The sequence below is a fragment of the Salminus brasiliensis genome, chromosome 18, assembly GCF_030463535.1.
Source record: "Salminus brasiliensis chromosome 18, fSalBra1.hap2, whole genome shotgun sequence".
In the NCBI taxonomy this organism is placed as follows: domain Eukaryota; kingdom Metazoa; phylum Chordata; class Actinopteri; order Characiformes; family Bryconidae; genus Salminus; species Salminus brasiliensis.
In genome coordinates, this window is record NC_132895.1 from 18,893,444 (window position 1) to 18,907,991 (window position 14,548).

At 39.1% G+C, this 14,548-nt stretch overlaps 1 protein-coding gene across 1 annotated transcript in view; it reads left to right on the forward strand.

The window, feature by feature from the left end:
• Positions 1 to 14,548, forward strand: part of plrdgb (PITP-less RdgB-like protein) — an 81,470-nt gene that overhangs the window by 11,429 nt on the left and 55,493 nt on the right. Inside the window, exon 2 of the mRNA XM_072662132.1 lies at positions 10,769 to 10,864. Coding sequence (XP_072518233.1) covers positions 10,769 to 10,864 — 96 coding nt within the window. The remainder of the gene's footprint in view (positions 1 to 10,768; positions 10,865 to 14,548) is intronic.

Below are 14,548 nucleotides of genomic sequence, written 5' to 3' on the forward strand. Positions count from 1 at the left end.
AGGTGTCCTACAATGGCAACACTGTATTCACCTTGGAATAATTGAATTTAGAGAGTTCAGTACTGTTCAACACTGTTGTCTCTTCACTAAAACAATGGGCGTACCCCAAACAGAGCTGTAAAACAGGCCAATCCTAAAACTCCAGTCTGAGATCATTATAGTTACACATGTTCCCAGCCCACTACTGAAATCCTTTCAACAACCAAGGCTGTGTTGCGGTCAGATGCAAAAACCACATTGGGACAGTATGATGTTTTTGATATTTGCAATTTTCCCCTAGAATACACATCACAGCTAGACTGTGAAGCTAGAAATAAGCCAGGGAGCTAAAGCCAGGAGACTAAAAGCTAACCTTTTTAACCGCCGGGGAAATCACAGTTCATAGAGAATCGCCCCCTAGCCGTGGAAAGTGTCCCTTGGTGAAGAACAGCCATCAGCAAGGGAAAGCACTCCAATGGGTAAAGCTAAACTCTAGTGGAATGGGCCAAGATTTGGGAGTAATTACAAAGGGAAAACTGTTTATTTCATTTTGAGGCAAAAAACCCAGGGTTGTAAAGAAGTGTCTAAAATCTAGCCATTTACAGTTACAAAATTACCTATTTATACTTCAAAGCAGAACTTGAAATACTCAATAAATGCATTCTGTGTCATCCTTAACATTAATATTACAGCAGTATGCCAAGTGCTGTATCTACAGATTCAGTTAGGTTGCATCAGGCTTTTTCAAGAACAAAATAAGTAAGATAAGGAAGAAAGGAAGGTATTCAGGGATTGGCAGGGATAAGTGTTCAACAGGGTGAGCGATGGTATACAGGACAAATGGACAAGCATGAGAATCTGAACCGTTTTGACAAGCGCCAGATTGTGGCGGCAAGATGACTGACTGAGTCAGAACATCTCCAAAACATCAGGCAGGTCTTGAGTCAGTACCTACCAAAGGTGGTCCAAGGAAGGCGACAGGGTCATGGGCACCTAAGGCTCGTTGATGCAATATATTGAGAGCCCACCTCACAACTTACAAAACTTCAAGGATCTGCTGCCAACATCTTGGTGCCAGATACCACAGGACACCTTCAGAGGTCTTATGGGGTCCATGCCTTAAATGATCAGATATGTTGTGGCGGTACAAGGGGGGCCTACTTGCTAGTAGGCAGGTGGTGTTAATGTTATGGCTGATGGATATATCTGTGTATATTTATCTAATTTTAATTCAATTCATATTCTGTGTTTAGTTTATCCACATATTCTCCATTATTCATCCTGATTGGTTCTTTGTCCACACTCACACACCTCTGTCCAGTCATAATGAGGTCACATTTTACACTGACCCTGTTTAGTCAGTCTAATGCAGCCAGTCAGACATGCAATGAACTGGCAGCTGGGGTGAACTGGCATTGTGGAGGTGAATTGTTGATTCCACTGCAACAGGGTGACAACAATGGCTAAATGAGCAGGCAGTTCTGTGGAGAGAAGTCTACCCCAGGCCTCATTTTTTAGATTTTCAACATAATCTACACCTAATAGATTGTAACCCTCATTCTACAGAGCTGGCAAAAGCCTACCTTTGAAACTTGAGAAGCTTTGAAAACAGTACTATCAGAAGTTCTGAGGGTTCTGTATTTTAAAAATGAAATCTTAATCTTAATTATGCCTTTGCTCTTCTTTATCAAAGCAGAATGTGAAATAATGGCATGCTTGATTTTATGTTCTTCTTTACTGTTACGTGTGGAAAGGCAGGGCTATATTAGCTGCTCTCAAGCTGGTGTGTGCACAGATGTGTTAGTTAGTATTATCTTGTTATTGATAGGTTCCAGTCAGTTGCTAAGATTGGGCTGTTTCCTTTAAAAATGTCATTTTGAAGTTACTTTGTGTGTATTCTGTAAATATGTGGCACTCTGCACACACAGGCTTGTCCTGTGAAATGAGTCCTGTGAAATAACTCACTGATGGAGTTTAGGACTGGTACTTAATAAACACTGAACAACTGCATGTTTCATTACAAACAGGGTAATTAGTCTGGTATAATTGGATGAAGTGTGGCACATTTTGTATAAAAATCACAATATTAAGTATGGGAGTGTATTTGAATAGTGTTTTGTAAAAATCTGTTGCTACTGTTGCAGTTTGTCTGTGATCATGTGTATTACGTGTATATATATATATATATATATATATATATATATATATATAGGGAAAATGTGAATATCATGATATAATATTTTTACCATATTGCCCACCTCTAGCTGAGTAGTAGTCTTTTTACTAGATACTTCCTTATTTTACTTCCTTTCTTAGTATTATTTAGATTGTTGCTTGGACTTCTGGCTGCACTAAATATCACTATATGGCTGTCTTTAAATATTGTTTCAAGGTCGCTGTGTAAAGAGAGAGAGAGAGAGAGAGATCTCTTCTGAGTCATATCATGCATTTGAATGTTCAAGGTGAATGAAACTGGCTGAAATATATCTGTCAGCCATTACATTAAAACCACTGTTGTGAAGTGAATAACACTGATTATCTTGTTTCAATGTCATCTGTCAAAGGATGCAATACATTATGCAGTCAGTTCTTGAAGTTAATAGACAAGCGTAAGCATCTGAATTACTTTGAGGGCCAAATTGTGATGGCTAGATGACTGGGTCAGTGGTCAGTATTTACCAAAAGTGCCAGGAAGGAAGCATAACTGCTTAAACAGCGACAGGGTCATGGACATTTCCCAGGCACATTGATGCATTTAGGGGGCAAAGGCTATTCCATCTGGTCTGATCCCACAGAAGAGCTTCTGTAGCACTCTAACTGCTGGGAAAATGAATGTTGGCTGTGTCTTGACAGCTCAGAGCTGTTTTAGCAGCACAAGGAGGACCTACACAATGTTAGGTTTTAATGTCATGGCTGATCTGTGTATCTGCATATGCAGTGATGACCTTGACAGCACAACACATGCAGGTCTGTCTTGCTATTACATGGCTGTACGGTCAGTTTAAACACAATCTAAGGGATCTGTGAGCTCAGTGAAACATAGATGGTGCTTTTCTCTGGAATTACTTCTGTCAGATTGTAAAAGGTGTGGACATTGCACATTCGTACCAGATTAAAATCACAGATCTTGTCAGTAAGCACTTATATTATGGAACCTCCACAGGTAAAACCAATCCAACTCAAGGCAGAAGTAAAGTCATTATATTCCTACCACTTGACCCCAGTAAAATTAGATCTCCCTTTGTGATTTATGAGCATTGTCCCAGCATGTTCTAACATTAATTCAGCAACATAAGGAGGACGCTTAGCTCTGACAGGCAACACTGTGGCTGTGCTGAGGCTCTGCAAGGAAGAAAATTAGAGAGAGGATTCATTAGATATTGATAATTTTATTCGTTAATTATATATATAATATATATATATTTTTATCAGTAGGAACCTTGAACACATGCAAACATATGCATTTGTCACACATAACCTAAATTCTTTGTTTGTCTGTTTGGATCCCAAAGCAAAATCTGTATATTTTATGTTTCTGGGCACAAGCTGTCTGACAAATAACAAAAACAGTGCTTCCAAACCAAGTGTTAAAGAAAGGCATTTGTCAAGATACGAGGCATTGAAATGATTTATGATACAGATTAGCCTAGTCTTCCTGCTCCTGATGATTTCTGCCATTGCTTCCTGCTACTGTCGAGGCTGTGGGGGACTTTCTTCATAGAGAGAGCATGAATCATAAAAAGTAATGGTATTATCTGACATTTTTCAAGCTGAAGCTGATTGTTTGCCCATCTGTCAACTTCAGCATAACATTCACTTTAATTCTGTCTTCGCTGGAGTATCAGAGATAGATAGCTAAAGCTTGCTGTTTACCTAAGAACTCAGGGTTTTACAGATTGAGGGTTTTTGTTCTGTGTCCTTTTTAGGACATCTTCAAGGATAAGGCAGAATGCAGTCTTATCATGCAGAAGAAAACAAGCTTCTGGACAAACCTGGACAACGAATGCAAACTCCCACTGTTAGCAAACACTGTCAACCTATTGGCCTTCCTCCAATTACTTCCTGAGCTGACCTTTTGGTGCATTTCCATAGAGGTTTTGAGATGCCGTTTATATTTTGCTGAAGAGGGAGCGCAGACAGCCAGGAAAGAGGTTCTCATTTGAATATAGTAAATGTGGTGCACACTGTGATGTTCACTGAAAGTTAATAAGGTTGTGCACCCCAGGGTGTCTGATGCAGTTCTTGCATTTAGGCGGGATGGTTAGTGGGAAGACTAATAATTTAAAGGGATGTCATACCAAAATAATGAATAGTGTCCAGCCCTAATTTCAAATTTGACTGAAAAGGAGATGCTTCACAGACTGCTACATACCATCCTTTATCATTATTATTAGTGTTGACTAATCATTTTAACTTATTAGTCACCTAAAAACGAGTGTAGAGAGATGGTGAGATGACTAATCATTTAAAGGGATGACGTACCATTGTCATAAAGTGTCCCTTTAACGTGGAAACCTCTTAAAACAGCAGTACAGAAAAGTTTTCTGGTACATATTGTTCTATTGCTGTTAGTTTTAGATGTTGGTCACTGTTAAGCACTAGCCATGGCAGACCAGTTTTCAAGATAACTGTAATTATCCCAAAGGTGTCTTTGAATGAGTCAGATGGGAGGAAATGACAGAGCTACAGAGGTGCAGAGCTATCTGAGGAGGAGAGTGGCATTCAGCATACGTGCTACTATGTAATTCATGTCGTTATTATTCACTCTTAAAAATAAAGATGTGAAGATTGCTGATTCGAATCCCGGGTCATGCTGCCTGCCATCAGCAGCCGGAGCCAGAGAGAGAACAATTGTGTACCACTACTGTTCCTATTGCAGAATGACTGTACGGCATCATCCCGTCCTTAGGAGCTTTTACTCGCGGGTCTGACTTGTATTGTTTGTATTGTATTTGATCAGGGATTTGCCTGCCTTGTTGTTGCCTGCCTGTGTTCTGACCACTGCCTGTTGGTTGGATGATGAATACTGGGTTGCCCATAATAAAACCACTCTGCACATGAAGCCTTGTAAGATCTGTCTTAGATGGGAAGCATCTCACTCAGTCACTCATGTTTAACCAGCTAAAGGTTCTCCACATTAGTACTGAAATAGCTTGCTACACCTTAATGGCACGGTGTGTCCTTATAGTGAGCTATGCAGTTTTACAGTGTAGAAGTACTGATGATACTCATGCCCATTTTTTTTCAAAGCGTACTGCGGTGTAATTAATCGTTGTAGTTCCCCTCTGTACTGATAGTCCAGTCAGAGAAGGCTGCAATATGCAAAGAAATCACAGTATTATTTTTTTGGCTTTGTTTTAATAAATCAAGATCTCCATGTAATCCAACACTGGAGAATTATTTTAATCAAACAAGTGCAGGCTACTTAATGTGTTCTCAGCATATTGCAAGGGATTTAAAAATTGTAATATGTACAACAGTGCACAATTATATACATTTCTCATAAGGTGGTTCTACTAAAGCATGAGTTGTGTTTATACTTGTTGGTTCAGTAAAAACAGACCCTGAGGCGATTTTCTCTGTCAGTGTAGTTTAATAAAGTAAGTGTGAATGCTGCCATTCAAACTCTGGTGTACATCAAACAACAGACCTAGACCACCTGAGCAGGTGAGTCTCGATCGGTTTCTAAATGAATTCTGGTGCTGTTCATTTGAAGTATGAACACAGTATGTACTAAAGGCATCCAGACAAATCAAGATGGTTGTGTTGTTGGTGTTCTTGCAGTTGTTCACTCCTGCCTACAAAATCTAATATCAGCCCCGCCCGTCCGCTCCATCGATGCCATCACGGCTGAGACTCGTGCAGACCTGCCCACGTTTGTGTGCTTTTTCTGTCTGACACAGTCACATTAAATTTGACATCTTTAACATGTGTCATTTCGTGGCAGTAAACGAATTAATGTGTGTACATAATCACAAATGTGGTTTTAATACTGTTATCCAGATGTGGCTTAGGTCTAAAGTTTTTCTCTGCAGTTCACTTGCATTATACTTATTCCTGCCTGCTTCCACAAGCAGCCAGTGATCTATCCACTTAAGCTCTTCTTCTCCCAGTGAGAGATATTACCCGCCTGCTTCAACCCACAATCTGCTGGATGTTTGCCTGCTATGACCGCAGTGCTGCAAATTAAAGCCAGCCTGCTAGTAATGGTGTGGATCACGCAAAACCTGCAGACCTACACACCTGCCTTAGACCTTCCTTTGTGTGTGCATCATATGTGACCTCTTTTTGATTGCGAATATGACTGACTGGCTTCCTCCATGTTTGCCTAACCAAACAGACAGAGGTGAGGGTAGAATAATTTAGAATTTGCAGACAAAGAGTGTCTCAGACCAGAAAGTAGATGCTTCACAGACAAGCCGTTCCTGATTATCAGCATTTCACTCATACAGCGTCCTGATATGTGCCCATAGTGCTCATAAAGTATATTACTATAGGTAATATAAGTTCAACCCATTGTAATTAGGCCCGCCACGATAATACTGTCCCAGTAATAATAAGAAATAATTATGCAATATATATAAACAATATTTCTGTTATTTTAAGATCATTTTATGCCACTAATAAAATGAGAATACAGCATAAAAATGCAGTTACACCCTTTTAAGGAGCAATGAACATTTATTTATTAAGAATATCCATAAGAATTAGAATATAATCTGACTCCAGGGTCCAGTCAGCATTTATGTAATGCATGTAATGTGATCATATGTGACCGCAGCTTTGTTGTCCAAGGCTGGAATAGCAGTTTGAGAGGTGTATGGTTTTTGGCAATTTGTTCTGCCTGTCAATAGTTCGCAGCATCATTTTTAAATGGGCATTATTAAGGTCAGCAAAAATGTTTGTGGTCACGTCCATCTGTTTTACGATAAGTTGATAATGTAATGTATAACCTATCATGGACAGGCCTAATGTAATGTAATATAGGTTTAATATTGGACTCATTGGGCACACATAGGCACCAAAGGCTCCATTGGTTTGCCCTGTTTGATCTCTGCTTTAACCTTATATGTAAATATTTGACAAACTCCATTGCTTAGCCTGCTTTTGCAGGCTGGTCTCTGTTGTATTTTGTGTGCCCGTTGTATGCTAATGTAACTGCAGCCGTTGGCACTAAAATTCCCAGACTTATTAAAATCCCGGCTCAGTTTATGGTTGCATCTATTCCCAGGCATTTTTCTGAGTCAGAGCCTGAAGATGAATAGCTTCATTATAAGCTCATAGGGGAGGTAGAATGTGTTTGTGTGCGTATAATGCAGCTTGGGGATGTGGATTGGGTAATGTAATACTTTTTCTAATAAGGAGGGAAGGGGAAAAGGGAGGTGTTACTGTAAAATGAGATGAGTTTTTGCCTTATACCAATTGAGCTGTGGTACCATAGAAGCAAAGTATGACAGTGACTTCTTAGTCTTATTTATCGTCAGACTAGGAATGTGCACAGGTACTCGAGTGCTGGCTTATCTGTTCCAGTTGGCAGTAGTTGAATACTGAAATCATTATTCGGGTGGATATTAGGTTTCATTACAGGGAGATCTAGGAGATTTACAGGCCAAAAGGGAATGTTATGTTGCAGCAGGCTTTAGATGAAGGCATTGACATAGTATTAGCTACTGCTGTCTAATTGCTAGGGATGCACAGTAATATTAGAATTAAATTGGTGTCAGGAGATGTAGATTTAGATTAGACAGATATTTCAAAGTGATATTTGATGATGTGTTTATTGTTTATTGCCAGAAGAACAATATGTGTAGATGAGTCTGAGCTTCTGTGCCAATATTTTATTCATTTTACTACATTTGTAACCATGTTTTTTTCTCCATAGTACTAATCCAAGTGGACATAGTGCCAGTTTTACATTGTAAATGTTTGCAGATTTTCCATACTAATTATAGAGCAATTGCTGTTCATTTCACTGTGGAAATTAAAGCACTTTTTGTCATTTAGGCTGGATAACAAGTGAATAATCACTTTGAGAGAGGAATCTTCATAACCCTGTCATTCAGGCAGATTTAAGGAACAGTGGGTTGGCTCTCTAATGAGGAAGAACTGGAGGAGTATTGATTAAGGTCAGAGGGCTGAAAATGACCCCCTCATCAGATTTAAAGGGGAAAAGAAGAAGTGCCTGCAGGGATTATGAAACAGCCACGTTAATGATCCTTTGCCAGTGAGCCATTAAAAACTCATCACCATCATCAAAAGACCTGGCAGAATCAGACCTGGTGACAGACGGAGATAGTTATGAAGTAAAAAGATGGTTCTGTTGCTGATGGGAATTGAGGAGCTGTGGATAGGCTACAGTTTTCCATACTCTTAAGGCTGATTAATTCTTCTCAAGCTTTTCTGACTTTGTGTAATGACATGAAGCTAATGTGTAAGACTTTCACGCTAAGACAGACATTTCTTGAGGCTTCTACTGGGGTATTACTAATTCTTGTAAGTGCTGTTCATTTCTGCTCCAATGGTGCTTTGGTTCTTGAGGCAGTGAATGGAGCATTTCATTGACCAACACAAGGTTGTGGATTGAAGTGCTAATAAAGGTGGACTGTGCCTCAGGGATTTAAAAGATGTTTGAGGTCACGCTGCCCAGCACCAGGCAGTGACCACCTGAGCCCCAAAACATGAATCTTTTTTTAACTCAGACCTTGCTAGAGTTTCAAAGCTCAATAGTCTGTAACAGTGTCTGCTAGTGAGAAGGATTGCAGGTTATATTTCTGTCACATATTATGCAAATGCCATGTTTTTGGGGTTCATCAATTATTCAGCACATTAATCAAGAAGTGTGTCCTCCATCTTTGCTGGGATTTATAAGCCTGAGGGCTTTGTTGAAGAGAGCACAAGGCTCTGAACCTGCCTGTAGATTTCCCCTCTCATCTCTCGAGCTAATGTGTCTGCCGTCTGCCGGGGAGAACCAGATTGTCATTGCTTTTGGTTAAGATGTGAAGGTAGGAAATGTGCCGTATCTACAAAGCAGCCGGGAACAATGCAGCGTGAATGCAGGGGTCTTTTTGCTGGCTTATCAGAGCTTGGCTAAATCCAATGTTGGCTCTCACTTTGCTTCTCCAGCAGCGTGGGTGCTTTTCTGTTTTAATTAGCCACGCTCAGCTTCAAAGTGGCACTCCCTCTGGGGAGCGTTTTCACAACTATATTTTCTTTTTACCAGAGGAGAAGCTCCAGGAAAAGCCGATCTCCGGGGTTCATTTCTCCTATGTTTACTGAGATCTGATGTTAGGAGACAAGACACAAAAACAAAAAAAGTGACATTTGCCCCAAGACACCTCACAGTTGTTGCAGATCAGGTTGATGAATGTATGCTTAGTGCTTGAACAGTTTTGTTGGTGACTGATCTACGATGATAGTTTAACATGTGTTTCTTGTGTTTTTTGTGCTGTCCAGTGTTTATTAGAGCAGGATGAGTTCCTCGTTTGAGTCTTTAGTTCCTTTGCAGGTTTCGTCCTCTTGCTTTGAGGGAGCTTTTCTTTGCCAATGTTGCCTTTCCACAGTGGGGAAATTCACAGTGTCACAGCAGCAAAGGGATAGCAAGACATTGAGATGTAGATAAATTACCAATATATACACAATATAAATAATAGAGGTAAAAAACCCCTCAATATTATTTACAGAACATTTACAGATAATTGCAAATTGACCCTTAATTGCACATGTGGGGAGGCGGGAAAAATATTGCACATTGCACATTGTATTTTGAGCAGCTCATTAGGGTGTTAGACCTGTTTGGTGATAATGCCTGCTGTGAAGAGTGGTAGGCAAATATATTTAAATTTAAACAGTGTTTTGGAGGTGTGGTGCTGCAGATGCATGTTTGGCACAGCTTCAGGGGCCTAGGGCTGTGGGTTCGGTCCTTGTTCCAGTCACTGTCTGTGAGGAGTTTGTTGGGTTCTCGCCATATCTGTGTGGCTTTCCTCTGGGTTTTCTCTAATATTCCTCTGGGGTTTCCTCCCACCTCCCAGACACACTTGGTAGGTCAACTGGCTCTGCTAAAGTGCCCCTAGGTGTGTGGAGCACCCTGTGAACGATCAGTGCCCTGTCCAATGTGGCCAATAGTTCTGGGTAGGCTCCAGACCCACTTTAACAGCAGATAGCAGATTAGCAGGTATGGAAAAGGAGATGGATGGATGAATATGTTTCAGACTTTGGAAGTAGCCATTGAATTTACTTTAAAAACCATAAGCAAAAACATAGTGAAACTTTGCCAGTGTTAACAGCAATCTTTAATATGAAATGTGCAAAACAGTGAAGGGAACTGCCCTTTCTTTTTTTGGGGTATAACCACAAAGAAATTACCTGATGTGCCAACATCACAATTCCGCACCGTTTAAACAAGTGATAGATTGGGTTGAAGAGTGAAGAAGTTCGGCTGATGTCAGGACACAGTCACCAGATTTTAACAGCAGTGAGAACGGGTGGGACTGAACAAACAAAACACTGATAAATACTCTAAGGCTACGTTTACTCAGCAGGTACAGTAGTCTAAATCTGGGTGCTAAAGTGGCCCAAAAAGAAATTGAAAAGGTCAGATTCTGTGTGTTTTTCATTGTTCACACTGGGAGCCTTGCATGTGATGGGAGGAGGGAGAGAATACGTACATGTTGAGTAATTGGTAAAAATCTGAATTAAATAAATAAATGAATAAAACGGATTAGGAATTCAGTGTGACTGCCAGGAAAATGCTTTGCATTTAGATAGTTAATTGCTGTCTTTGGTTTTCCAGTTCCCTCACGGAAGTATAGTGCATCCCACTGGAGGCTGCAGAACATTGCACAGGAATCCATGGATAGCTCAGACGAGGAGTTCTTTGATGCCCGAGGTAGGTGGCAAACATAAAATGCTTATGAAGTGGGATTTTTTAAATTAGTCAAAATGTGCTATGTTGTTGCTGTTGTGCAGAAGCCCTGTATCTTAATTGTTGATGTTTTTCATGACAGATGACAGATTGACTAATAAAAATTTTTAAGCATTGACTTCCATTGAAAGTTAAGAATATTTTTACGTACTTCTCTAAAGTTGCCCTTTTGTCAGACAGTGACAGTAAGATCTTAGCCATAGGTACATAAGTGTTAGCAATATTTTGTGGATAAACATTTGGCAGTACAAAAGTGAGTTATCAGTAATTTGTTAACACTTAGTTTTACACTAAGTGATATTGCATTCACATGCATTTATAAATAAGCATATTGTTGCTGTCTCACAAAACATATTGTAGCTCCAAACGGCAACTTCTTAAACCTTCTTAACTTTAAATGGACGTCAGTTTAAAAAGATTTTATTCCAGGACATTTTGATGCATTTTTATTGGTCCGTTCATCATGAAATTTTGACACAATACAAAGAACTGTCAGAATCACATTATTTTAAAAAGTGAAAAAAATTACAAAAATGGAGATACAAGGTTTTATATGAGGCAACCATGCTATCAGCAAACAAACAAACTTATATGTCTACACTGATCATAACCAAAGAAATGCTAGCTGTGTGGTGTGTCTGGCATGCTGTGCTGTATTGTATCATGATGTAATTCTTATATCATGATATGTCTCCTATTGTGAAGTTGCTGCTGATACCCAGCATCACTCATTTTCTCTCTGCTTTCTCAACAGCATTCATACATTCCAGATGCATTTGAGTATTTAATATTGTTTAATATTCACCTTTGAGAAATTTGAGCTTTGAACCACTGTTCAATTTCAGGGCTCCTCGTGGCTTAATCTAATCTGCACCTAAGTACATCTGAACTACATCTGATAGCTAGCTGTGAGCTTACGCAAGCAATAAAAGGCTCCGGAGGACAGGACGGATATGAACAAAGAGTGTGATGGCACTTTCTGTTTGAAATGGCTCAAACATTCAAGGGGTGCAGGGTACACACCAATAAAAGCTTTCCTAAAGTGTCTAGAATGATGATAGAGGTGATTTCGACCCTATTGATTAGTGCTGGACTGCAAATGCTTCTGGCACTGCAGATTTCAAGATGAACATGGATAGTAAAAATGGACTTAACTGGACATAAGCAAACCTTACACAGCCGGTTTGAAAACAGATACATAAGACTAAATTAAAATGGAAGTAAATGCTATTCAGTCATGTTAAAAAATGTAAGACTTGTTTAAATGAGCAATCGTGACTGTTCTAATATTAGTATGACACAGACATAATTTATAAGCTTGTATAAGCCTCATACTAATACCTGATCATTGCAAGCCAGTCTTCTTTTCATCTGCTGTATGAGTCATGTAGAGTAGTTAAGTACATTTATACACAAGCACTGTGAATTCTCTGTGAATTCACTGTGAAACTCATTCATATATTATTATGTAAGGGGAGTTTCTGCTAGTGGTATATACTGATCGGTTTTCTGATGCAATTTCTGCTTTACTGGACAATGTTGTGTATACCCGGCATACTAGTGGGGGTGTAACATGCTTCAGATTGTTTTGTAAGAACAGTATAAAGTACATTCTAATGTATGGTATGATTGCATATTGTTGATACACTGTTAGAGATGTAGCAGGGCATACAGTAAATGAAAATAACAATGACAAAATTAGGAGTGTAAAAAATATCAGTATATATAATATTATGTTTTGCAATACTTGCTTCTCAAAAACACAGTATTTGTTTTTTAACCCTATATTTGGGATGCTATCCAAATTCAGAAACTACTGTGAATTAGCTGGTATAAGTTAAGCATGTTTTTTGCAGTCCCACAGGGTTCTAATTTAGGTCTATAAAATGATCATTATGAGTAACATGGGCTAACATAGAGGGGTTAAGGAGTCACGACTGCTAGATATCAAGGTTGTACTCTGTCTTCAGATCCCATTATTCTAATTGCATAAATTGTTATTTGTCAGTTTCCCCAATTTTGATTAAAACAACACAGTGTATCGCCTTGCTTGCAGGATCACAATATGTGACAATATATTGAATTGTAACCAATGTATTGTGATATGTATCATATTGCCAGGTTTTTTTTAAACATAGCCCTAATTTTGGTACAAAATGGAGATATCACTGTGCATTGTGGAAAGTAGACATTTTTATTAATTATGATATCTGATGCAGCTGCATTGTTTAAACACAAAGAAATTAGCACCAATCAGCAGCCTACTCACACACACACTCAGCAACCCATGATCATGTCATGCGTCACACTCCTCCAGCCTCCCAGCTCTAGCCTCATTAGCAGATTACACAACAGCTGGATTTATCATCTTTTATTCCTTTTTTTAAAAAAATATTGTGAGAAAATTGAGTCATGAAGCCAATATCGTGAACACCCCTTTCAAAATGATGGGTATTAGTATGAGGCTGATGAAGGCCCATTAGCTAAAAGGTGTTGGTTATAAATAAAGTGTGAAATTCTGGGTATGAGGCTGATAACAACAAAAGACTAGCTTTCTTCTTGTAGATTAGCAGAGTGTTCAAGCAGTTTCAGTATGATGGCCTACTTTCGATGCTCATCTTGACGAGTGAAGAGCTTCAGTAAAACCTTAGTAGTTCTAAAGCAACATGGTGCATCAATTTTACCTTAAAATAGCAAATACAAAATAATTGTGTAAACTGTGTAATTGCGAGAATGGCATCTCTGCCATTGCTACCTTAGGCTTAGCATGCCGGCTACTGCACTATGTAATTTTGATGGAGCGTGGAGAACTGTGTAACGCTGTTACGAGTCATAATTTGTGTACACTTCTGTAATACTATACCACCTCGCCAGCCCACATGCTTGTCAAACCAATGCACGTGTACATCTGTTCATGAGGGGGGCTCCAAAAGAGATTTGTATTCACAACAGTGGTGCAAAAGTGTATTACCTTTCGCAACTGGATGAAGAGCCCAGGAGCCGAAAATACCATTTCAGTAGTAATGCTTTAGAAGATCAAATATCTGATTGAAATTAGTTTCTCAATGCTCAAGCTTTCAGTATTAGTAAAAACATAGTATCCTACCATCTCTGATTACAGAGAGCCTTTGGTGCAATTATAGGAGAAATAGACAAAAAAAACAGTCACATCAATTTCTAGTTCGTACAACACGTAGCAGCACTCAGGACTAATGTGTTCATTCATTTTATTAATGCATACAAAATTGTATCAATATAACCCGTATTACTGTATTAATATCACCCATAATACCATACCCAGTATTAAATGTACTCTATAAGTGTTCATTTGCATCAAGCTGGAACACTGCAGTTGATAATTCAACATTGTAGGTGATAATTTAACACTCAGCACTTGGCTGTGTGTAATGTGGAGAGAGAAATGACACCCTGAGATAGGTCCCTAGTTAACCACTCACAGTGTGTATTAGTGGAGCCTTAGAATGTTAGTGGTGAGCACGATTTCTCAAGCATGGCAAACACGTACTTCTGTTTTAGCCATGTTTACATCATTTGAGTTCTACTCTGCCTTGTGTTCATGTTACAGCAGAATGCATACCAAAAAAATCTACATGAATAAAATAGTGTAGTTGTAGTATGTAGTTTTGT